General features: G+C 44.4%; 1 protein-coding gene across 1 annotated transcript in view; it reads right to left on the reverse strand.

Annotated features, from left to right (window-relative positions):
* FBXO16 (F-box protein 16) overlaps positions 1 to 26,379 on the reverse strand; it is a 37,310-nt gene that overhangs the window by 3,258 nt on the left and 7,673 nt on the right. Inside the window, exons 3-7 of the mRNA XM_074921273.1 lie at positions 21,447 to 21,482; positions 13,402 to 13,608; positions 11,396 to 11,560; positions 10,296 to 10,501; positions 3,660 to 3,765 (exon numbers count right to left, since the gene is read on the reverse strand). Coding sequence (XP_074777374.1) covers positions 3,660 to 3,765; positions 10,296 to 10,501; positions 11,396 to 11,560; positions 13,402 to 13,608; positions 21,447 to 21,482 — 720 coding nt within the window. The remainder of the gene's footprint in view (positions 1 to 3,659; positions 3,766 to 10,295; positions 10,502 to 11,395; positions 11,561 to 13,401; positions 13,609 to 21,446; positions 21,483 to 26,379) is intronic.

The raw sequence follows: 26,379 nt of genomic DNA on the forward strand, positions 1-26,379 counted from the left end.
GTGGCAGATATATGGTGCTTCATGCCTAATTATCTAGTTATAAATAAGCAAACCTAAAGAAAGGCCAGTGATTATACAACTGTGGAAAGTGGGCCAGGATCTGAGCAGTACTTGAGGTGTGACAGAGATGGTGTGATAAAAACAGCTGCAGTTTTTCTGTCCTAGCTAGGGAGAAAAGCACACCACCATCGGAGCAGTAGTAGCAGCACAGATCTGACTATTCCTTGTTTTTCAGCTCCTGTGGTGTTTGTGGTTCAGTTTTAGAGCTCACAGGGACAGACAGGCATTGGCTATTAGAACCAGGCTGCTGCTGTTAAAATTAGTGACATATATAAGCTGAGTGTGAATATGCAAACATTATACTGAGTTATTTTCACTTTGAGGAGGAGTCCCATGAAGTTCAACAAGATTTTTTGTATGAATAAATGAAATTCAAAATAAAATATACACCGGACAGGCCCGTGACTCAGTGCTGAGAGCCCTGGATCTTCATGTGGGCTATACCCACACCGTACATAAATGCAATTCTTACTCAAAAACTTCAATTCCCTGTCAATATGTCATAGGAAAATGTATTCCTGACTTCAAACGCTGCAATCTTATCACCTTAGGATATAGGCAGTGAGGCAAGAATGACTGATCCTGTCAAAAAGACGTTATTTAGTAAGTACTAAAAATAAATCAGTAATTCAGGAACAACTGTGAGGGTGGAGTGGTCTCTCCAACAGAAACAAGCAGACAGCCTGAAAGGCAAAACCAGCCTCTAATTGCTGACATTGCAGTCATTTGCAAAGCTGTCAAAAGCATCAATCACATTGTACCTTCCTAATAAAGTCTCTGGGAATTGTGACGTTCGGGGCACGAAGCTGCTTATTTTGCTGAGAAGCTGCAGAAGATTCACTGGAAGTCCTGAGGGACTTGTCTAAAGGACACTGATGTGGCAGCAGTGACACCTGCAAAGGGACCCGTAGGGCCAGAGCTCAGAAATCACAGCAGGGCAGCGCAGCTCCGTGTCAAAGGGAACAGCAGGGATGATATAATGGCCCAAACCAGAGATCTGTTTCCATGCCCAGCCTGGCAAAAGCTCAGAGAAGTCACCGAACCTGTTGCATTCTTCACTTTTCTTTATATAATACTGGGACAGTAGCTGCCGAAGGCAATGTGAGTGTCAAGGGGGTATAGACAAGCCATGGAGCCTCGATCCAGCAAGGTCCTTAAAGAGATGGTTAACACTGAAACTCGACATTTCCTCAGAGTAAGGATAAAGATAGAGCAGGTATTCCCTCCCCACTGTAGAGACGTGGGGGTTGCATGAGCATTTATAAGAAAGAATGTGGCCCTTCCTTCAGAAGCCAAATTAACTTAATTTATTGTAATTTACTATTTATTGTAATTTAGCTAATTTACTTTAATTTATTCCAAATTAAGTGTGAGCCTGGTCACATTTTATGCCACCGTTTTCATGATTACTAATAAACTCCAAAACCTCACAAGTTTACCAGGAGGAGAACTGATTCACCTCATGCAAATGTGGAGCCAGTGGATGTAATTCCAGGACTCGGGTCATCACCTTAATTATGTGTTTCTTCTATTTTGGTGTTCAGCCTCCTGAGCTTGGAGCTCCATGTAATAGCCCTTTTCACCTCTTCATTGTTGGCTGTAATATGCTTGGTTCTCACCTACTTTCTGCACTTGGATCATTGATCTATTTAAGAGTTTCATTTTAATTTGACTGGATGTTTGCTTGCTTGGGGCACTTATTCTTTCATCACAGTCTATTCTTCTTCTAAGGATTTACTAAAAGATTTGAGCATTAAGCCTCTTTATTTGGACTTGATTAAATAGAAGTCTTTTTACAGGTCTTCATTGCAACAAGATTTCCCAATGCTACCTTAATAATAAATGGAAATTAATTTTGGATTGTTCCTAGCAATATTCTTCTATGCATCAGCCTGTCATAACCTAACCTTTATTGACACGTAGTGTTGTAGTCATTAATGGCCAGAGAAACAGGAGGCTTATGCATCAGAGAATAAGAAACACAGGTCTTCTACTGAAATTTGGACAACTCTAAACTCAAGAGAAATACAAGCTTATTTTTAGTGTCAAGGTCTAGGAAAGAGCGACGCAGCAACACAGGCTACCTCAGATTTTTAACACAAATAGAAGCCAGTGCTACCAAGACTGTGTAGCACAAAGGCATGGAGCTCTGATCTGGGCTGATGTCCCCAAGGTGTAACCCCATGGCTTCAGGACACGATGGGTTAGGCTGTCCTAACTGCCTAGGAGGGACCAAGGGAGGATAGTGGACATGTCAGGCCCTGGCAGCAGGCAGTGGCTTTAAGACTCTTCCCAGGGCTTTTTGTGGGGTAAGAATTCAGTACCCACTAACTCTGCGTGCTCCCCCAGACATCTGTCTATGAGCATTTTGTGTCAGCTAAATGCTTTCAGGTGGCTATTTGCTACAGGAATAATAAATGTTCCTTTTAAACTGTGAGCGGCCAACAGAAGGTGACACACGTATATAGACTGTTCAATCCTGTACTGCTGCAATTTGTAGCAAAAACTCCCACTGAAGTTGTGTGCGAGGGTTTGGTCTTCATGGTGGGAGTCAGACCAAGTGCTTGTGCCTTCCTGATTGGGGGTTGCAGGTTAAGTAACTTCGAAGAACACATAATTTTTCTAAAATCTGGGGAAAGAAAATCAACTTCACCTCTTCTTACCCTGAACTAAGATTCTCTCACTTCTGGACTGACAACAAAGCACCTTTAAATTTGAAACAAACTCTGATCTAAGGGCTAAGAGGAAGCCATTGGAGAATGGAAATTGTAAGACACAGCGTGAATAACTTTACATTTTCTGTTCTTTAACACTGACTGAAGCTGTTTCCTTGTAAACAGACTGTATGTGGGTCAGAAGAATGACTCCCAATCTTAGGAGACAATGCCCCTCTTTTACGTAAACCTTCTTTAGCTCAACTCACATGCGTTCCCTGGCTTTCATTCCTTAGGAAACACACTTCCAGGTCTGCAAAACCCCCCGATACGCTTGTGAGCACGTTCTCATGGCAGTTATTTGTTGCCGTACCTACAAAAGCTTAGACCCATGATGCTTTCTGGAAGCCTGACTCCTTTCATGTGAGGATGCCCTATCTTACCAGCGACGAGCACAATGAATCCTCAGTATTAAGGCCTTGGGGCTGCTTGCTCGGGATCAGTGTCATAAACTATCATCAAATTGCGATGCTCAAAAGTTGCGAGCGCAGAAACGAAGCTTTGGGAAGAGACGCACGTGTCGTAAGAGAATTGATCCAGCACTTTGTAAAGGATGGAAACGGACTGTCGGGCTACTGTGCAGTAAGCAAAGCGAGGGAGGAGCAGGTAAGAAGGTCACTGTTACACACAGAGTTGCTGTCCTTTTCCCACCCAAGGCAGATGGACGGTCTCAGCTGCAGTGAGAGATTGCCCCCGGCGTGGCTGGACATGGGGTGCTTTGTGTCCTCCTTCTGCCCAGGTATATCCCTCGGGGGCAGGCAGCGAACGTGCCTGGCAGCCTACTTATAGCAGCAGCAAAGCTTCACAGTTACCTACATTAAGTAAAAGCCCTAAGCTAAAATGTTCCCGTGTATAACGATATAATTACAAGCCCGTGATACTTGCCAGTGATTTTGCCTTCTGGAGCTTATTAGATCCATGACCTGCTCTCTTTTTTCTCTCAGCTGCCTGCCGGCTAAGGTCTGGGGTCTCCCCTCCTCCTTTCTTTCTCCTGCAGAGTAGAACAGAATAGTATTAACAAGTGCTATGGATTTGGTTCCCTGGGGTTGAGCAAAAGAAAATCCCTTATGATGCTGACATCCCAAAAGACACGGTTTAAGATAATGCTTTTTATCTTGCACCCGGGGCAGACCAAGAGCACACAATCAGATACCGTGGCTCAGAGGAGGGTGGTAACTTGCTATTTTTAAAGTTATGATAACTTTATAGCACTCAAACACATGCCCTGAGCTCGAGACTTACTGATTTAAGCTAAATCCACATAACATGTTACATCAGCTTAGGGGAATTCACAGAAAGGCAAGTTTAGCTAAATCAGTTTGAGAGTTTTCAGTGAAGCCCATGTAATATGTAACATAAATAAGGTTAGAGGACTGTCCCTCCAACAAGGTATTTATTCATTGTTTTTATAGTCAAATACTTCTTATATATGTATATGTGTATATGTATATGAATATGCATATGAATATGTGTATATATATGTATATAAATTTATATGCAGCTGTTATTAAAGTCAATACAATTAACTGGCAGAACAGGAATGTTTCAGAATGTGAAAATTAAGTGAAGTAGATTGGGATATGGCCAGTTGTCACATTTTTCCAATATCAGGAGTAAAATTGATACTATGTGGAATTTTTTTAAGAACTCAGGCCACTTCATAAACTCATGTGGTCTGAAGGTGTTCTTTCCCCTTCCACATTCAAATTCTGCAATACAGAATTAGCAAATTTAAAGCAGTATCTCTGTGTGCCCTCCAAGTGTGTCTCCCAGCTCCATCACCAGCATCTCTGGGCTCCTGGAAGGAATGCTAAAAGCACAGTATGAATACAAAATCGTGATTATAAAGGATGGAAACAAGAGTCTAAAAGCAGCATTTATCCTATAAAGAAACAGCCACACCACGTAACACACGCGTCCTCAAAAGCAGCCAGCACCAGCATGGTATTCGCTCATCCCAGGCCAGCTGCAGATCAAGAACCATAAAGACAAATCAGACATTTTTTCAAATAGCAAATTGAGGAAAACTGCAATCTGCTTATAAACACTTCAGTAACAGTCAAGAGAGAAAATTCAATCTGAAATATTATTATGGGGAATGAACTGGACACATTGGTGGACTTGGGAGTGTTAGGTTTATGGTTGGACTTGACGATCTTGAAGGTCTTGTCCAATTTAAATGATTCTGTGATCTTTAGACAGAATGCAGAACTGGCCTTGTGGTCATAAATTACAACAAACGTTAATACCTCTGCTGCTGTATTCTAGTGTTCATGCTGACAGTGTCTGAGCATCCCCCTGCAGCAGGTCACCACCATGCTCTCACTTCAAGGTCAGGAAAATGTAAGCACTGAGGATGCAAAGGGCACCAGAGCCCAGAGGAGGACAGCAGGTCTCTCACTCCCAGTGCTGAACTCGGTGTTTCTCACCCTTGCTTTCCTCCCTTAAGGAATGATTTTAATTCCCACAAGCCTAACAGGCAGAGAGTACTGGGCTGGCTATTCAGAAAACATGAAAAGCAAGAGACAAGCGTTAGGATTGGGAAGGACAGCGAAACACCATGCCCTTCTCACGCAAGCAAGCTCCTTTTTGTCAGAAACTGGGCCCAGGCTTCTGACAGAACAGTTACTGAAAGTAATTATTTTCTCGTTGGGTAAACACTCCAGTACAATATGCAACTGTTTTTAGAGCCGGCCTATGTCCATAAATTATCTAACTGAATTAGTGCTGGCTTCCAGAAGCCTGAGCTGGTTGCCGGGGGGGGGGGGGGGGGGGGGGGGGGGGGCGGGGGGGGAAGGAGTTTGCATTTTGGCTGAGCTGTTGTCATGAGAAGTAGCAGGGCTCTTTCTTGAGGCACAAGGACACAATCTTGGCAGGGGTCCAGCGCTGGGCTAGAATCAGAATTCATTATTCATGATAAAGTGGGAGGCAAATCTTTTGATTTATTGGCAACAAGCAGCTCAAACACCAGATGCCTTCCAGCAGAACTGTACATGCACGGACTGAAAGAAATGCCCCTCCTGGTCCTTTTCAGGCAGATCAGAGTCCCAGGGAAAATTTGCTAACTCGGTTCCACACTTCAGACGAAAATCTTTCACTTCACCTCTGCAATATTGCTTAGTGCCCAAAGAGACCAATCCATCCTTGCTGGTCTCTGTTTTGTTTGTATATAAGCAAAAAGCTACCTGGACAATTCAGGCAGAAAACAGACCTACCAGAAATCATCCTTATGATAAATTGCACACATGCATGCAGCAACACTGCAGGTCACAGACGGAACTCCACTGAGGGATTTTGATAACCCCTTCCAGGCAATTCGTAATTCAACCCCTGCCTGTCTCTCTCCTCTGTCTCCTCACCACTCCCTTGACTCTGCATCTGATCGCTGCTATTCTTAATTTCACTGCTCAGTGACTGTGAAGCTTTTCCCACACGATCCTGTCTAAACCAAATAACCTCTCAGAAAAGATACTCAGGGATCTCTGTCCCATCTCCTTCATGCTGCAGTGATGTTTGTCACCGAGGCTCTTGGGCGACATTCAGTTTTTATAGTACAAGCTCATGCCTTTCTGAGCAAGCAGCAAAAAAAACCATCAGAAAAAAAAAAAAAAACCAACAGTCAACTCTTCATTATCATCCAGATTGCAAATTAACACCATTCTGCCATTTTTTGGACGCTACCCAGCTGTGGCACGGTGTTATGGTTCTTCTCCCCTGTGACATGAAGCACTGTCCAGGCCAAACCCTCGCCCAATTGCTCTACAGAAATCTATTTATTTGTTTTTCAAAGGTAAATACCCAATTACAGTCTCACAGCCCAAAGCACATGTTTTGTGTTACCTCTTTCAGGACTCTCTTCATCTCTGCTCCTCTGCATAATTGAGAGTTGACTGCAGCTTGTTACGCTTCCCATGTTCCATTTTTTTTGGCTAAACAAGGATAAACGCTATGAATTCACAGCAGCGTAGTTTTTAATCTGCTGTGGAAGGGAGCATGTAGCTAATGACTCCTCTCAAAAGGCCAGCAAAGAAAGAGATGACAACTCTGCCATTTAAATGACAGTACTTCAGCTGCAGTGTGGGCACTCTGTTGTGATGAACAGGAGAGTTCTCACCTCTCTCTCTGGACCAGAAAGCCAGTTTAGAGTGAAGTCCAGCTCAGAGGAGATTTTAGCCAGGTCCAAGAGCTAGGAAAAACTGATTTTTCATTACCTCTTAAATTCTGCAAAATTTAACCTGACATTAGGCAGATTAACTTTGATTCAAAGAAGTAGCCAGTGACTAGTCTCACACAATGCTTTGATGATGGCGTCAGGTATTCCTTTGATGTAATCTTGTTTATTCACAAAGAATTTTCCACAAGTCCAGTTTTCCTCAACACAGCAGAACTCAAATGGAAAGAACGGTTTGTTGGCTCACAGTTTCCTGGTCAACCCGTTGGCCTGCAAGAGCTCTCCCTAGTCCTTCTCCCTCAGCCATCACTTTGGCTTGCTGCTGCTTTTCTGCAAGTTCTGCTCCCTCTTTTCACACATGCTCGTGACCTCAAGAAAAGATTCATTCCTCTCTGAATGCATTCAGACTGCAGCAAAGCCCATTTCCTCTCCCAGATTACCTTTGTAAAAACCCTGTATTTGGGGAAATCACTCCTATTGTTTTAGGAATCTCATTTTACATAGATTTCATTATTTCTGACATTCATTTTACATGAGCAGTGGTTGTTATGCCCTTGAGCTCCAAGAATTCATCTAATCTGAAGAATAACTATACCTAACACAGCCTGGGGGGTCAGAGATTTTTATCTTTGTTCTCTGTTCTACTTTACAACCCCTTATACTGGTCAGGCAGGGTCTGCCTGAGCCTGTAGTCTGCAGTGAGGTAGATCATCTTGCACAGTGTTCATAAGAGACTCCTAACTCATCCACTAGACACAGTTGGCTGAGCATGGCCTTCATCAGCCATCCGAAACAATGCTTGGCATCACAGAGGGGCACTCTGACCGCTCTGCCCTTGTGCTGCCGTTGACAGGCAACTGACACCTGCCTGAGCCACCCGCTGGCTCCCGCTGCCACCTCCACTGAAAGCCTCACTCCAGGAACACTCAAGAGTGGAAGGTGGGGTCTCGCTGCTGCGGACAGGGAGCCAGGTGAAGTGCTGGAGACCCCATCCCTAGGCAGCTGCCTACGAGCAAAGGATGGAGGATGCAGTACAGAGCCTTAGTGGGAGGACTTCATAGAATCATAGAACAGTTTGAGTTGGAAAGGGTCATCTCATCCCAACCCCCTGCCATGGGCAGGGCCACCTTCCACCAGCCCAGGTTGCCCAAAGCCCCGTCCAACCTGGCCTTGAACCCTCCCAGGGAGGGGGCAGCCACAGCTGCTCTGGGCAGCCTGTGCCAGCTCACAGGGAAGAATTCTTCCTTAGACCTAACCAAAATCTCCTCTCTTCCAGTTTAAAGCCATTACTCCTCATCCTATCACTACATGCCCTTGTAAAAAGTCCCTCCTTAGCTTTCTTGTAGGCCCTCATAGGTACTGGAAGGCCACTCTAAGGAGGACTTCTGGGAAGGGGCTAAAGAGGGGACTGTCAGCAATGTGGCTACAGAAAAGCAGCAGCAGGATATCATTATGTGAGTGGGAAGCTGGGTCAGCACCTGAAACAGCACACCTGTGTTGCTGAATAATCATTACAGATGAGACTATACACTAGCAATTACTTTCAGCTTAAGTGATATTAAAGGGAGATCCTTGATAAACAAGCAAATCTCATAGAATTCATTTCTCTCCTTGCAATAATCCTCTATAATTACAGATAAATGCCAGATTTGCTAGAACACTTGGCACTAAAATATTCTCCATTGCACAAATGGATAGAGGCTCAAATCTCACTTAGGAGAAGAAAACAGTCAGTGTGCTTACTGTATCATTAGTAACTCAGCATCATTTGCATCTGGTTGTCAGCTGCATCTACAGCTCAATGCTGGAACAAGCAACTTTTAAATTCTTCAAACAAGGCTTGTCCCACTTTTGACACTGGGTCATAGCCAGCGTAAGGGAACCCTAAACCTCACAGAAACCTTTGGGAGCTGCTACATAGAAACATTTAACGCAACTGAAAAAAAAAGTACCGGAACATCCATATGCAACAAGAGACATTCTGTCAAAATATTTAGTTAAAAGTCTCAAAGAACTCAAAATGGTGCTGAAGTTTGGAAACATACCACAGAAAGAGGGTGAGGTGGAAACTGGAAAGCTCTTTGAAGTAGTGCAGTATCCTAGGACTAGGGGACGCGGATTATAAAATGATTCATAAAAGGCTTTTGCTCAGACACTGGGAACTTTGTGGAACACCCCGGAGGAGCGGTGGGTCCAGCAAAGTTAATCACATTAAGAAAGAGCCTACGCGAGTGCACAGCTGCTTAGCCAAATAATCACTTGGCTGGGATAATTCATGGGTTGATTGTTCCTGTGCACAGGGCTAATCTCAGCTCTATCAGTTATTTAACTTAAAATACAATCTGGATACTTTCTTTGTGGCTCAATTTGTTCCCAAGGTTTTTCTTGGCAGAGTGAAGAGGAATCTCCTTCTCTCTGCACCTTCGGTTGGGTGAGAGTCTGTGCAGTCACAGGGACTCGCACAGGAACTAGGCAGCGGTCAATCAAATCCATTACATGTTCACCAGGCTCAGATGAATGAACTAAGGTAACTGCTGTGAGCCCATGAAAAATGAGAGTTGGTATTAACAGAGACTTAAATGAGAAACACTGCACGCAGGTGACCAGTGCAGCCTCCTTGCTTTTGCTCCCACTGATGCTTGTTAATGCATGGGAATTTGGCCACACATCTAAGATTCTGAAAATATCTAATGCCAGATGTGTCAAAGGAAAACACGGGGCAGTCCTAACACAAGTCGATGTGCAAAACTATACTTTGGGGTGGAAATGCCTTTCTTTTGCCAGTTGCGGACCCGATAATCCTGGGAGCTCAAGAGCTGATGCATCTAGGCAGTCTATCGCAGGCAGTGAAGATACAAATACTATTCATTACTTAAACATTCTTCAGTACATACACACTTACACCTGCATCTTCATTCAATCATCAAAACCTCTTTTCAGCCATAAGATACTCGAAGTGACAGAATTATATTTCATCACAATTAAATCGATCGTCCGTTTCTGTGCAGAACTAGCAGATTCCTCTCAACCTTGCAGCTGTATTTAAAAACTCTGGAATGAACTCTTGTGCTGATGCTTTCCATTACAGCTGTGTAACATCCCCAGGAGTTACAGCCTGTTTTATAGGCAGCCACTAACAAGCTGTGCCCATGCTGCAGCTACAGCTGCAGCTACGACCAGACCAAGATCAAGCCCCAAAAAGCCAAAACAGCAGCAAAGTGGGTTTGAAACCAAGTTGCTGAACTACAAGGCTTCCAGGCAGCGTGAAGCCCAGGCAGAGTGAGCTTGCAAAGGACACAGACATACCCTATGTGACAGAAAAAGCAAAAGGGAAGAGATCGAGCTCTTACGCCTGCCTAGCCTGCTCGATGGGATCGTCGTTGTCGAGGTAGTTGAATCGGATGGTGTCTGTAGGATGTCTGTCTGATGAACGCCACGGTGGGAGCTCTTTTTTCTCCTTGTTTGTCCTCCTTCCTGACACAGAAAGTTTTGCCTCTGAGATGTTGCTTTTTACTGGTTGCACATCAATAACTACAAACTCATCCTTTGAAGGAGTCTAATAAGAGAGATTAAAAGAAAAGAAATTTTAGCCTATAATGAAAATGCGATTTGTTTTGTCTAACTTTAGATTTCTAAGAACTGGGTATTAACTCTTAATAGCTCTCCAGGCTCCATTATGGTCAGTGGTCAGAAATAGGCACCCTGACAATGCATGTCATCACCCATGTCCCAAAATCTGTATTAAGATGAGCTGAGCTGCTTTTGAGATGCATTGGCTTCCCTCTCTTGACTACAGAAAGAGTCTATGGCAGGGGTTGGTTAAAGAGGGATGAGTTTTGAATTGGGGGCAGAAGAATCCCACCCTTACAACCTTGCAAAGCAGCGATGGCATCAGTGAATCTCAGGAGAAAGCGAGGGCTGCTAAGTAATGTTCCACCTCCCCAGAACGGCCCTGTCACCTTTGAAGAAGAGAGAAAGAAACAACACCAAGAGCCATAACAGGTATAGAGTGGGTGTTTTTTTCCTTGCCACCAGGTAAACTGACTCTGAAAAGTCAGCAGGGGTGATGCTTGGTACTCTACTTCTGCTTATCAGATTGAGGCAAGCTATCATATGCTCTATAAACTGAGGAAAAAAGAGGGGAACAGCCTTCAGTGCTGGAAAGGGAAATTTAGAGGATTACTCCAGAACACCCTGAAAGGACAGCAGAGTGAGAGCTTGGTGATTGCTTCTCCTCATCAGTGAGATTTTCACTTCCCCTCTACCAAGGATGGATGATGGGAACGTAGAGAGCATGTCCCCATATGAGTTTAGATTCTAATTTAAAATTATATATTTTCCATTTTACCAGTGAGAGCTTACAGAAAGCTAAGAGGTGAACGGGTTAGGCACCCGACCAGCCTACTTATCCTTGTGGTCCCAAACATCTCTAGAGGTGGTAGATATGTACCTTTGGTCTTGTGACACGCAGCTCTTTCACCATCTCAATGTAATGTTTCTTCCAGATTCCTTGCTCAAAGGGGGTTGGAGAGAAGTTGATGTACCAGCCAAAACGCAGGCATTTCAGCATCCAGAGCTGATCCAGTTCAGACAGGTACTTCCAGTACCAGCTCACCTGTGAATGCCCAGTAAATTGAAAACCTTGGGGTTTCAAGCATCCAGGACTGAAACTAGCAACTTCTGTGCTGTGGGTGTAATGCCACTATGTGGAAACTAGTATGATTCTTCAGCACTGTTTATCACAGAATCCCAGAACCATCTGGGTTGGAAAAGCCCTTGCAGCTCCTCCAGCCCAACCATGACCCTCCCCCTGACCGTTCCCAACTCCCCCAGATCCCTCAGCGCTGGCTCAGCCCGACTCTTCAACCCCTCCAGGGATCCCGGGGACTCCCCCCTGCCCTGGGCAGCCCATTCCAACGCCCAACAGCCCCTTCTGCACAGAAATCCTTCCTCAGAGCCAGCCTGACCCTGCCCTGGGCAGCTTGAGGCCATTCCCTCGGGGCCTGGCGCTGGGGCCTTGGCTCCAGAGACTCATCCCCCCTCTCTGCCCCCTCCTGGCAGGGAGTTGCAGAGGGCCAGGAGGTCTCCCCTCAGCCTCCTCTGCTCCAGACTGAACCCCCCCAGTTCCCCCAGCCGCTCCCCAGCAGACCTGTGCTCCAGACCCTGCCCCAGCTCCGTTGCCCTTCTCTGGCCACGCTCGAGTCATTCAATGGCCCTTTTGGGGTGAGGGGCCCAAAACTGAACACAGTTATGCTCCATTTAAACCTTTCATTAAACTATTCAAGGTCTTCATAACATGCTCAGTGCCTAAGTGTTAGCTGATCTCCAGCACAGGGTGAAATATGTCAAAAATCACAGGCCTAGAGGAAAGTTTTCAACTTTTTTAGGGCAACTTCCTGCACTTCTACTCAATAAGCATACAGTAGTTGGAATAAAGCCTTTGCTTCCACTGAGAAAACAGCATCAATAAACTCCTCAAGTCTGACAGACCCATTCTTAAGATTTTCTACTTACTCATGTTCTCCTGTTATACTCCATCACACAGTCACCTTGTGTGCAATGCTTGTTCCAGCTTAAGGACAAACATCATCTCTTGGCACTGCCATGTTTATAATAGCAGCTGTCCAATGATATGACACAAGTAGCACTGTAAAAACCTTCCTTTCTAAGTAAGCAATTTCCTAACCTGTCTTCTCCCTGCCTGTGAATGAATAGTGTGAGTTGCATCCACATAAAACATGAAATGCTGGAGAAAGATACTAGAGCAAGCTTTAAACTGAGATTTTGATATATTCATAGTACGACATGGAGTGCTATGTTAGCGCAGTAATAATGTCACCAATATCTGAGCTTATTAATTCAGAACTACTTTGGGCATCACCTCACTGTACTTTACCTCAGAAAACGTGTTTTTGGAGTATTAGCCACTGTGCTCAAAATACTGAAACCCTAGCCACTGTGCTCCAAAGCACATCTGTAATTTCTCTGCTTCTCCACATCCAGCACTTTACCCCCAAGCATTTTAAAGGTTCTGGTTTTCCTAAAGCCTCGTGTGTAGTTCTTTGTGACTATCACAAGTCAATACTTTTTGAAGCAATTAATGATTCTGCACACAGTGCAAGGTACTTTAAAGGAACATAATTTTCAGAAAGTGCCAGGTGTCCTTCTTGTGAAGTGCTACATTTTAAATGTCTTAGAGCTGAGCATCTAAAATTACTCTTCACTTCTGTAAATCTTGGTCAATCTGGCTTAATTTAGGATGTATGGAAGTGTTGCGCTTGGTCTCATACGAGCATCACTAAGCATTTGGCACCAGGCTGCCAAGTCAGAAGACAGCCGTGCATTATGAAGAACAGCACTGGTGTGCCTTTGCTGAAAATTGGTGCTGTTTCCTTTTTTTTTTTTAACTAGCTTGACCTGACTTTCCGAACTTCAGGTATGTGTTGGCTTTTTTACCTGTGCACATCGACAGAGGCTCCTTGGGTCCAGGAAGGAAAAGATGTATAAAGATAGGACTCTAGGAAGCCTTGTGGTAAAATCTAGAGCCTCAGTGGGGACTCGATCCTGTAGCTGTTTGGCACAGAATTTCTGCTGTGACAGGGAGCAGCGTTCCAACAGGTCCACCAGGATCCTCCGCCTCTGACCATCTGTCCACTTGTCAAACTGAAAAAAGGAGTTTCAGGTTTTGAGAAACCGGAGATTCAGCTTCTTAAAATAAAGTACACATTTAAGGCAAGGGAAAGTGCATAAGCAGCAGCTTCTGGTGACTCATTCAAGAGCAAAGCACGTAGGAACTGGGAACAAATGGAGAGGCTACATTAAAAGAAACTCTGAAGCCACGAAACATATGATTTATAACCCGCAAAGGATCCAGGATGGCCTAGTCTAGGACAGACTCATGCTCACAAGACTTTTTGCTCTTGGGACCAGCTCCGAGACCTGGCTTTGCTCATGGAAAGGAGGAGGCTCAGATTTGTGTTTACAGGATCAAGTCCCAAATTATAATGAGTTCAGTGCTGATTCCTCGTCTATCCTGACACTTCTGTGGCCCCCATTACTGCAATATTTGAGTGCCTCACCATTTTAAAATTATTTATTCTCACAATCCCACTGCACGGGAGAGAAATCCCCACCACAGAGAAGAGGAGCAAAGAGAAACCAAATCATCTGCCCGTGTCTCACAAGGAAAATCTGCGGTGCAGAGCCCGCAGCACGATAACAAAGATTTTTCACAGCATTTCTACGCTTATGACAGGTATCTAAAGAGGTGGATTGAAACGGTTGTGGGAAGAAATGAACACTTAGGTAACCAGACAAGCATGTATCGCTTTGCTATGATGGCAACAACAACGCTGCGTTGAGCGGAGTGGGGCAGAGCTGTGTAAACAGGGTGGGAGCAATGGTGGCGGTGGCTGGTGTTTAACTTGTGTTGATAGCAGAGGCTGGAAAGGGCCCCGTCAGCAGGAAACTCCTGGGAGGAGACTGACCTCATCGCCACAATCTGTGCAATCTGTCTCAAAACCTGCAAGAGCAGTCCTGGCTTCGAGGGCAGCGCCGAGTGCCAGGAGGGAGGAAAATGTCAGAGGTCCGTGGCGGCGGCTGCAGGCTGGAGCAGCAGGAATCCCCAGCAGGAACAGCAGGGACAGTTAAACATGAACTTCCAGAGGTGAAATACGGCTAAACATGAACTTCCAGAGGTGAAATACGGTTAAACATGAACCTCCAGAGGCGAAATACAGACTCCGGAGAAGTCCCACTTCATCCTCCTTCCTAGCACAGCCAGAGCAGCCTCGACCCAAACTCATCTTCTTTTCAAAGGCAAAACTGAACTCTTTGGGGAATTCCCTAATCTGGGCAATGCTGCTTTTCCCCACTAGTTTCTTTCTCACGCGTTGGCCACCCCAAAAACATGCACCCTGCTTTCACCAGCCTGTTTCCTGAAGCCAGCTTTCCACAGCTGACAACGTGCTCTCCACTGGTCAAATCACAGCACATTCATTTAACCCCAGGGGTATTTGAAGTCCTTATTTAAATGTGACCTCCAAAAATTAAAAAATAATAAGAAAAAGGATATATTTCTTCCAATATTTTTTTTTTATTAGGAGTAAATGGTTTAATGTCCAATGTCCCTTCATTTCCTTTTCAGAACAAACAAACTAGAAATTCAGATTATTTTTTTTCTCTGTTTCCCCCCCCAAAATTTATGTTCAAGTGGAGGACTGTCAGAATAATAGTTTAAAATATACTGTGCAGATGAAACGTAATTGAGAAGGAATTTTTTCCAGATAATTTTAAAGAACTCTTTGTTTCCTTATATTTATTTGTCGGTATTTAATTCTAGTACTGGAGAATGAACACTAAAGAAGTAAATAGCTCTTCTCCTTCTTGCAGACACCTCTGCAAGACTTTCAAGGTCAGCAAGAAGACAGGGTGGAATTGGCATTCCTGAGATCCCAGAGACAAAAAGCCAAAGAGAAGAAAGCTCCCAAATGTCCATGGCTTTTCAGACACAGAGAGTGAATTAAGGAATACACCCTTTTCCTCCTATCCCTGTTTTGCATATAACTTCCACCTCTTTAGCAGAGTACTAAGCAAAAACTGAAGCAGGACCTTTGGATTTGGGACTTAGAAACAGAGTAGAATCAGACAAAGATGTACCAGAGGGGAACAGAGGAAGTTCTGCCTCTTCCCTTCTCACCCTCAGCTTGATATAAAAGGTTTTCTCCATTGCGTGGTGAAGGGGGAAAGCTTCTGCTGCACATTCTCCGCATTCATGATCACAGCTTCATCCTCTTCTCATTAAAACAATCCACAATCACCAGTTTGCAAAGATAAATTTCTCCCATATAAGTTCCAGACACAAGGGGGTAACTGGCATACTCTCTTCCACACCAAGAGATTAAGCAAACTAATCAAAGCAAGTCTAGCTTCTCTTTCCAGGAGACAGAATATTTGCCCCTATTTAACTCTTCCCCTTCTGCCACGGATTTTGCAATAAAGCAATTCCTCCCAGCATCCTCAGCCTGTGCTTACTCTGCAAGGGAAACTCCATTTAAATCAGCGCCACACAATCAGGAGCATGGGAACACGCAGCTTCTTCTCCATTGCATTCAGCAGCAGCCAAGTAGTTAAGTAGGCATAATTTGTCTCTTTTCCAGTATTAACAAGCATGTCCCCATCCTACATTTGGCTGCCTTTCTCCCCAGTTCCTCCCCTGGCATGTGATTACAGCAACCCAACCAGTTGGACCGGATTCCCCTTTTCAAGGTGCTGCACCTTCTCTATCCGCAGCTAGGAACACTTTTTCCCCTTTTCAGTGCCTTTCCCGGAGCCCTGGCAAACAATGTCTCCCCAGGGACTGTATGACATAAGGCTACGCTGGCAACGCACAGTGCTCAGCCCTTGCTTCTGCGATCGGTTTACAATTAATCCATGAGTGCACACACACAAATAACACAGGCTGACACTGAGGGGAGAGCCCAGGCCCTCAGCGCCCAAGTACAGAGGCTCTGCCGCTTCACCCAACGAGGCCCCTCTCTGCTCTAAGAGACAGGTTGCTTTACTGACTTGAACTGAAATGGGATATAATCCTCATCTCCAAACCAGCTTATCGACATGAGTTCACAGGGTTACAGTCACACACAGGCATCCCAGAATCACTCAGGTTGGAAAAGCCCCTCGGGATCATCGAGTCCAACCCTCAGCCCGACTCTACAAAGTTCTCCCCTACCCCACATCCCCCACAGCTCATCCCAACGGCCCTGAAACCCCCCCAGGGATGGGGACTCCCCCCTCCCTGGGCAGCCTGTTCCACTCTCGGACCACTCTTTCTGTGCTCTGCAAAGGTAGGTCTGAATTTGCTAGTCACCGAGGCTCTTTAGCAGAATGGCTTGCAAGTAGACGGAGATGATTCACTTAGAGAGAAGCAATTTTTCCCTCCCTCCCCAGCCATCTTCTCCTGGTCCTGATGAAGGGATTTGGAGACCTGGGACCTGGGTGAGAAGAGAAGGGATGAAGCAGCCAGGCACCTGGTATCCATAAAATACACTAATCCATCCAATCAAATTGTAAACATCTCTGCTGCCAAGTAGCTCCGTGTCAGTAATTAGCAACTAGCCCTTGTTCCTTTTTGCTTTCAGCACCGTAATTATACAACTAAACCTGAAATTTTGCAGGAGGAGACTCCTGGGAAGACTGTTAAGGAAGACAAGCCAGCAGCCTGGTGACAAGAAGCACCCCTGAGCAGGAGCCAGTGCTCCTGCACCTTGGCACCAAGCATGGGGTCAGGTCCTGGGTGAAGAGGTGTCTATAGGTGGGGGTCTGTGGTGAGTAGGGACGGGGTTCAGTTGCTCAAACACCAGTGCCCTGTCTTGTGGGGTACCCCGCAAAGTCTAGAGCTGCCACTTCAAGGGTGACAGTTGTCTGCAAGTCCTGCATCACATCTGCCATCATATGAGAGGTAGATAATGAGACTAAGAGGTAAATAATGGATATGTCCCCACTATCATACTCTCACCCTTCCAACTGCGATCCAAACTGGATCCAAACTGCGTATTTGGCATGGCTCCTGGCCCAGGCTAATGTCTAAATTGTGTCTGAACAACGTCTGAAAGAGTGCTACTGGCCCAGGCCAAAATCGTGCCAGGGAGCGTGCTAACAATTTCATAGTGTGGATGAGCATGTTCCAGTACCTGGGTACACTCAGATGTGCTGCATAAATTACCAGCAGAAGATGTAGCCCACAGGGTGAGCTGAATCACTGTCTGGGCTCCCCTGACTTGTCTACATCTCATTTGGCTGTAATGGAAGCTGAGACACTCAGATCACCTGGAGACACTGAAGCTTAGGTGTCTTAATCTATGGGTTCAGCCCCAGCTTCATTGTCAACTTATTAACCTGGGTGTCAGCATGATAGCACTGAGCATTAAGGTAGAGCAAAATGCTTTTATGTTTTTTAAATTAATGGGAGGAATTTTTGGCTTGCAGAACACAGCAGAAAGGGAGGCTGAGGCAGCACGTCAAGGCATCTGCCCTGGGTGCAATACAGAATAAAAGCAACTAGAATAAAACAGAAAAATTAAGAGAGAGATGTTAACCCTTTCACAGTTTAACCATCAAAAGGGTTTCAACTGAAAGAGAGCAGCACAATTTCCCTTTTATAACTATCTGGATAGTGTTTGGGTAAAGGAGTTGGTGTGAAGGAAATTCATCACAAATGCCTCCAGCAGGATCAAAGCCTGCAAATACTCGTGCATGGGAACAGCCATGTAAGACACGACACACCACCACTGCTTCTACTCTGTGCAGAAATAACACTTTGCAGAGCTGAGCACAACCTGAGACAGCCAAAAAATTGTAGAGGGTCCCATCACGCATTTTGGATACTGCAGGTGACAGCGCAGCCAGTCCCATGCCCGTTGGAGCTGCCCAGCAGTGCACAAACAGAGAAATAAAATCCCTCAGGTCAGCTAGTTCATCGTTTCTCAACCTGTGTTTTATGGTCTACAACAGTCTGGGAGACATCAAAGATGTTCTGTGGCATAATTGGGGAAAAAAATAACTAAATGAAAATGCACGTACGTAAGTCCCTGAATGCATGCAAATAAAATCAGGAAGAAGAAAATAAACAACGAGCATCCAAATTTTAATCTAATCTGTATTTGGCTGTAAAGGAAAACCACTGTGGCAATGCTGCACAAGGCAAACTGTTCTGCTCTCCCAGCAGGTCGGATGGTCCTTTGGTGTAAAAAAGGTTGAGAAACACTGAGCTAGTTCATCTCCTGCCACAAGGCAAGATCCACTCTACTTAAACCATTCCTGACAAGTGTTTATCTAACCTGTCCTCAGAAGACTCCAGCAATGGAGATTCCAGCCCTAACCCCTAGGCAAGCTACTCGGGCAGTGAATTATCTGTAGCACTGGCTTTTGCTGATGTCTAAACTGTGTCTCCATCACTGCAATTCAAGCCCAGGATTTCTTGTCCTATCCAATGCTAACGCAGAGGTCAGATTATTCCCTTCCTCTTTTCAGACATCTTGTGTGCCATTGGAAAGATGGTATTATGTCTTTTCTCCATCTTCCCTACAGCAAAGGGATTATTTTCATATTTTATGGACCTAAGACTGTTCTCACGTATGACTTGTTCTCAGAAGCATCTCCAGTTGGTCCTCAGATTTCTCAGAACGCAGGGGCCAGAACTGGGGATGGCTCTGCCTCTCAGCCAGCCCTTTGGGATATTTCCCTGCGTTACAGTTATAAGGCACTGTCAGCTTACATTCAGTTTGTGATCCACCATAATTCCCAGGAATTTTTTATTCAGAACAGCTGCACACTTGGGTTTTCTCAGATCTGCAGTTTTTGTAAATGTCATTCTTACATGCAGCACTTTTCACTTGTCCTTATCAAACTACAGATCATTTCATTCTGATTTCCAGTCTCCAAAGTTCATGAAATCTTTCCAAGCCTGGTATCATCTGCAGATTTTCCATTCCATCATCCAGATACTGCTGAAAACGCTTAACAGTTCTGGACTTAGGACAGACTTCAGCCTTCCAGTTTCCTAATAAAGCATTTACAACTACACCGAATGTGGGTTCCCAGCCATACAAACCCACCCTTCGGCAGTTTCATCTAGGCCATGCTTCCTGAGAGCACTTCGAGCAGGTCATGTGAATCAACATAAAAATTCGTGCCCAGAGCACTGTGATTTCTGGACAGAGTTTCTCTCAAGCTCAGAGTGCTCTAGGCTTTGCATACCAGATATTGTAATGCCACAGGCTTTGAAGGGAGTGAAGAGCAGCTTTTGTGCTTTCTGCCCTGTTTTCATTGGTATGATGGATGACAGAAGTGCAAGGAGAATTAGATCTGAAGGAGCGTGGTGAGAGCTACTGATCTAGTGTCATACGAAGGGTCAGAAATGTAACCTTTCAGGAGATGATTCAGCACTCATGTGGGTTTGGGGGAAGGCTGTTTCCAGATTTTGGCTCTTTTACTGGGGGTTCTAATGAAAACATTTTTGTCCTTCTGCCAGTACATCCCATGGGCATTTTAAAACACCCAACAATTTTCAAGAGACAGGTTTTAAGTCTGTTAGTTACTGAGTACCATGCTAAAAGGTGTTTTTTTGAACAATAATAATTCAAAAAAAATTTTTTCTTGGTGTCCATGAAATTCCTGATTATCAAAATGCATGCATGTCAACAAGTTATGGAAAACATATTTCCTATAAAGGTAAATAATCCTCATGAGCTTCAAATAAAATACTTGTCTGTAAAGACCAGTTCACATGCAAAAAATTTCCACGAGTGACCTGTTCAGCATAAAGAATAAGCATCACAGTTCAAATAAAGTTACTGTGCAAATACTCTTTATCAAAGAGTGCTGATAAGGAGCATCATATCTATATTTCTGTTTAGCTTGGTATCATATGTGACCACACAACTGGTCCTTTGGTTTCATTTAAAAAGATGTGCACAGGGCCCAACCATACAGTCACTACCGAGCCACATTAATACGTTCACTGAATTCACTCATTTATTGCAATAAAGTCCCTGGGTCTGCATTCCTGTTTGCACAGGAGACTGAGCAGATTACAGCTGCCTTCCTGTAATGGCCTGTAAATGGATTTTGGCGTGTAAAAGAGAAAGCACAATGAGATATTGAAGGTGCTCTTAGGACTAGGGCGAATCTTGTGCCATTGCATGCTCTGCCATCGGCTTCCTGGGTAGGCCAGTTAGAGTTGGATGCCTTTCAAGCAGCCAGCTACGATTCCCTTCATAAGCTATGGAAAGAAAAAGGCATCACTAGAGGGCTGAGCCTTCATCCTACATTAAGTGGGATGAAGTACTGCTTTCTCTCTGTTGACTCTACAAGGACCCTGTGATGACCAGAGCAGCCAGGCTTAAATATTATGTTTCAGACATACACACCCAGCCAGAGAAACCCCATCCAGAATGCCTAACTTGCAGTCATTTGTGGTTGGGGCAGAGAAATTCCATCTCACGTCTTTCTGTGCCTCATTTTTTCATCCACAAAAGGGTGACGGCACTTTCGTGTCTCATGTTGGAGCTGTGAAAATAATGACAGTACCAAATTGTGAGGTGCTCAGTGATTACAGTATCGGGAGCCATATGTGTGCACTTGGTAGATAACATGTCATTTATTACAGGTTTCAAAGACCTTCTAGCAGGCAATGGCAATACCTAAATATCCAGTACTGTCTTTGAAGGCTTCACAGACTTTTCCCAGGCTTTCTTATTCCATTTCAGATTATTCTGATGATGGAATATGATTTCCCAAGTTCAGAGCCTACAGAATGTGGGCACTGAGGGAATTTACACCTTTACCTTCCTCAAAAGTAGAGCAGTTACAGCTCACTTTCACATCACGAAAATGAATCCCTTTTTCAAAATAGGATAGATTTTACATTCCCATTATAACAATCTCTTGGTCAGGTAGAAATCAAGTTGTATTTAAATATATATTTAAAGAAAAAAGTTTACCCATTTTCCAAGCAGGGCTCTTCTTTCTTCAAATACCTATAATACATACACACACAAATAAAATGGAACATTTAAAGAGGATTCAATATGTGCTAAGAAAAGTACAACTTGAAAAGCAATAAAACAATCCACAAAATGTGAACAGAATCACTGAATGGAAGAGTTTAGAAGAAACCTGTGGAGATCCTTTAGTCCAAACTCCCTGCTAGGGTCAACTAAAGCAGGTTGCTCAGGGTCACATCTAGATAGGTTTTGAATGTTGCCTTGGATGGAGACTCCATAACTTCTGTGGCACCTTGTTACACCCTCACAGTAAGAACATTTTTTCATCTCTTTAAATGGAATTTAAAGTATTTTGATTTGTGGCTATTACCTCTTGTCTTTTCACTGGATGCCACTAAGAATAGTCCTGCTCTGTCTTTACTCCTCCCATCAGATACCTATACGCATTGATAAGGTCCTCCATGAGCCTCTTTTCTCTAAGCTGAACAACCTCAGATCTGTCAACCCTTCCCTATACATCAGATTCTCCGATTCCTCAATCATTTTTGCAGCCCTATGCTGGCTTTGTTCCAGAAAGTCCATGTCTTTCTTGTACTGAGGAGCCCAGAAACGGACACAGCATTCCAGATGTGTCCTCACCAGTGCCGTAGAGAGGAAGGATCACCTCCCTTGACCTGCCACTTACCCTCTTCCTAATGTAGCCCAGGATGACAGTGGCCTTCTTTGCTGGCTCATGGTTAACTTGGTATCCACCAGGACCCCCAGGTCATTCTCTCCCAAGCTGCTTTCCAGACACTCAGTTCATTTTTCCAGCCTGTCAAGGTCCCTCTTAATCACTGGACCAATCTGGTCAGGGATGTGGTAGAGTCCCCATCGCTAGAGGTTTTCAAGACACAATTGGACAGGAGGCTAGATAGTCTCATCTAGGCTCCCTTTCCCACAAAAGGTTGGACCAGATGCTCTTTTCAGGTCCCTTCCAACCTGTCCTATGATTCTATGATTTATGAGAGCACAAACATCTGGTCAATCAACTACTCTTCCCAATTACGTATCATCTGCAAACTTGCTGAGGGTGCACTCTGCCCCATCATCCAAGTTGTTAATGAAAATTTTAAATGATCCTGGCCCCGGTGTTGACCTCTGGCATACTCCACTAGTGATTGGCCTCCAGCTGAACTTCATGCTGCTGCTGACAATCCTTTAAGGTCAGTAAGTCAGTCAGTTTTCAATCCACTTCTCTCTCCATTGGGACTTCATCAGCTTCTCTATGAGGATGTTATGGCAGACAGTATTGAAAGCCTTACTAAAGTCTGAAAATCAGTCAGTTTTCCAGGACCTCTCTTCTTTCCAGGACCACATCCTATGTGATCCTTCCACACAGATCTCTGAAAAGGTAAAAGTCTGCTCTCCTGAAGTCCAGGGTTGTGATCCTGCTATTTGTCTTGCTCTTTCCTCTCAGCATCCTGAACTCCATCATCTCCTGGTCACTGCCACCAACACTGTCCATGACCTTCACATCCCCAACCAGGCCTTCCTTCTTTGAGGTCCAACAGAACATCTCTTGTTGGTTCCTTGATGACCTGCATCAGAAAGTTGTCATCAGTGCACTCCTGAAACCTCCTGGATAGCCTGTGCCCTGCTGTATTGCCATTCCAGTATATATCAGGGGGGTTAAAGTTCTCCATGAGGACCAAGGCCTGTGAATATGAGGTTTCTTCCAGTTGTCTGAGGAAGGCCTCATCTACTTCTTTCTGATCTTCTTCAAGAAGAGGAGGGCCTTCAAGAAAAGGAAGGCTCCTTTCACACCCTAAAGGGCTATGCGTGCACGACAGGGAAGGAGAACTCTGCAGACTTGCTGCAATGTGCTGCTTCTCATCTCCAGCTCTCTTCTTTGCAGCTGCTGCACACAAGATGTGCCAACATAGTGCTCTACTCTCCCGGGCATACAGTGATGTGTGGTGTCTCCCGTGCTTTGATGAGACCAGAAGCTGGGCTTCCCACCTCTTCATTTTAAGAAATTTCAGTTCTCCTGAGTTGGAGACATTGGGTGCCTGAAATCTCCTAGAATGGATACAACATGGGTAGCTCTCACACAGCCCTGGTGACGGCTTCAATCTTAACGTAGCAAGATTGTTAGGAGTAAGATTGTAAGACCAGTCTTTGTTCCCTGGGCACTTTTCAGTGACACCTAAACAAGAAGGATGATCAGTATCAAAATACAGCAGAAGATTTATGATGTTGACCTTTATCCATAGGGAGCTAGACCTGAAAGCACTAGCACGTGGCTTCCCTCTACCACAAAACTGCCTTCTCTACTCAGGACCATGACCTGGGAAGAGAGGAAATGCTGTACAGGATTCTTCCAGAAGACAGATCAAAGAGGAAAAAGCCCAGCTCATAACTGCACGTAAAAACAGCTATTAACCACAACTAGGAAAACATGCTTGATCATTATAAACTCCAAACATGTTATTACTATGACAGCCTGCAAAGAAGGTTCCTGCGGAGAAAGACATTATCAGTGCTGCAGTGGTACAGCAGCTGACAGCCTTAGCTCTGTCTCTCTCAGCAGGAGTGTCTCTCGTGAGGGGTGGAAAATGACATTTCTTTTATTTGTACGTTGACAGTTATTATTTGCTTTATTTGCATGTGGGACACTTGGCAAAGTGAAAAAAAACCAACAAAACCTAACAAGCTGAACTTGGAAAAGGATTTGCCACAAGCAAGTGATGAATAGTCAAAGATCTAAGTTTTGGGTTGGAGAATTCAAGGGGAGCAGGGAGATATTTATATAACTGGAAGCAATGTTAATGGTCTTTGATCAAAGAAAGACACATATTTGCTTTCAGCATTCTTGGAGATACATCTGAGCCAACTCTGTCAGAAAGTTCTGCCTACTCCAGGCACTTGGAAGCATTAATTAGCAACAGAACGGCCCAGAACTGGTATAATCATCCACTGCCTTAATCAAGCCCATGTTTACTGCCCTCTCCTCCAAGGCCTTGGAGTTACACCTGCAGTGTGCCTAAGCTGCCTGGCTTTGAACACAGCCTGAGGCCTAGGTTGCTCCTGAGATCTACCATCTCACATCCATGTCTCCAGGTGGTTTTAAATAAGCACAAGTTCAAGGCTGTCTGGCAAATCCCTCCACCCCTTGCTGCAAATGCCACTGGAGGCTCTTCTACCCCACACCTGAACTGCTGCCCAGCAGAAGGCAAATCATCTCCTGACTTCCAGTCCTTCCTTAAAGCAGGACTGATGCTGAACTCTGTCCGCTTTTGCTGCGGGTGAGGAGGCTGCCCTGCCTCTGACCTTTACGTCATCCTTAAGTATGGCACAACCTTGGCATATCTAAGACTCCACCTCTGGTTTTCTGACCATGAATGCTGCATAACTGGAGGTTTTGTAATTCTGGCTTCTTGGTCTGTCCCTGATGGTGATACTGGCTTTAAAAAAATCATGACTGCCTGTGTCCCATTAGTAGCACCCTGGATAGTCTTTCCTGTTCTAACAGCTGCTGTTAAGGGCAGAAAACCATAGATGGAGGCAGCAGGACTCGGGATGTACAACAGGCAGGAGAGAACTGGGTCCTACCAACAGTACAGACAAGTGTGCTCTTGGGGATGTTTGAAAATCCAGGGAAATCTACAGAACTGTTAATGCAGTACCGCCAGGATTACCCAGAATTAGGCAGGTAGCAAATTTATACCACTAACTGTTCTTGGGTCTGCTCCCAACAATGGTTTAGATGGAGCTTAAATGCTTCTGCCTTGGATCAGCTCTGAATTCCCACCACTCCTGCCCTTCATTGCCTGTTCTACTAACAAGTACATTTCTTATGCATCTCTTCTCTCTGTGCTTTCATCTTCTCACTGTTTTCCACATACCTTCTACCTAGAAATGTTTTTCTCTCTTCATGCTTTCTCTTAACTCAAGAGTGCAGAAATGAACAGAGATGACTGTATGAAAACGGCGCCTTCTCGCTCACTAGCACCTTACATATATCAGTTGGATTATCTCCTGATTTCAGCTGTCAGCAATACTTTTGTTGCAACTATTTTTTTTTCCTGCTAACACTGCAGAGCAATATAGTGATATACAAAATGGAGTTTCAGGCAGATCGATGCTTTAAAACCTGGATCAGAAACAAGCAAACACTTTTTATCATGAATTTCACCACTGAGCACAGGTCTGGGAACTTATGGTATGTTCTTTCCTACCTGGAACATCATTAAGCATTGGAGTATACAATGATCCAATATGAGCACATAAAAGTTTTTGCTGCAGTCCAATAGAACATCAGACTGCCTAAGGAGCAGGGGAATAAGAAGTTGGGAAAGGGTGTTTTTACCCAGATATTTATTGCTAGTTAGATCATACTTTATTGCACAGTGATGTGCATCTGTAAAAAATATGTTTTATGGGGTGTAGGAAACAGACATTAAAATGATTCAAAGGCTGGAGAAGATGCCAGATTGAAAGGACTTCAAAGAGCTCAATCTGTTTAGTTTATCAAAAAAATTCAAGTGTTGGCTTGAAGCAGGGTAAAAGTCCTTCCACAAGGAAAAAATACTGATTACAGAAGAGTTTAATAAGCTTAGAGGAGAAGATTTAAATGATGGAAGCTAATGGTAGAAGTATTTAGACAGGAGACAAGGTTTCATCTTTTCATGGTACAGGGGATTAATCATGTGAAAATTATTAGGGAAGTGATGAAATTTTCATTTTATAAGGAATGAAGGTACTTAACCCCAAAGGAAGTCTGGATACCTTCATGGAAGATGTTTTAGCCAAATTCCAGTTACTGAGCTCAAGACCAGGAGAACTGTCTAAAACAAGAGGGCCCAAAGACTCCAGGAAGCCAGGCTACATGATGTAATGGCCCGTTCTGGATTAAATTCTATGAATCATCAACAGAAAATTAAACTGA

The sequence above is a fragment of the Athene noctua genome, chromosome 1, assembly GCF_965140245.1.
Source record: "Athene noctua chromosome 1, bAthNoc1.hap1.1, whole genome shotgun sequence".
NCBI lineage: Eukaryota > Metazoa > Chordata > Aves > Strigiformes > Strigidae > Athene > Athene noctua.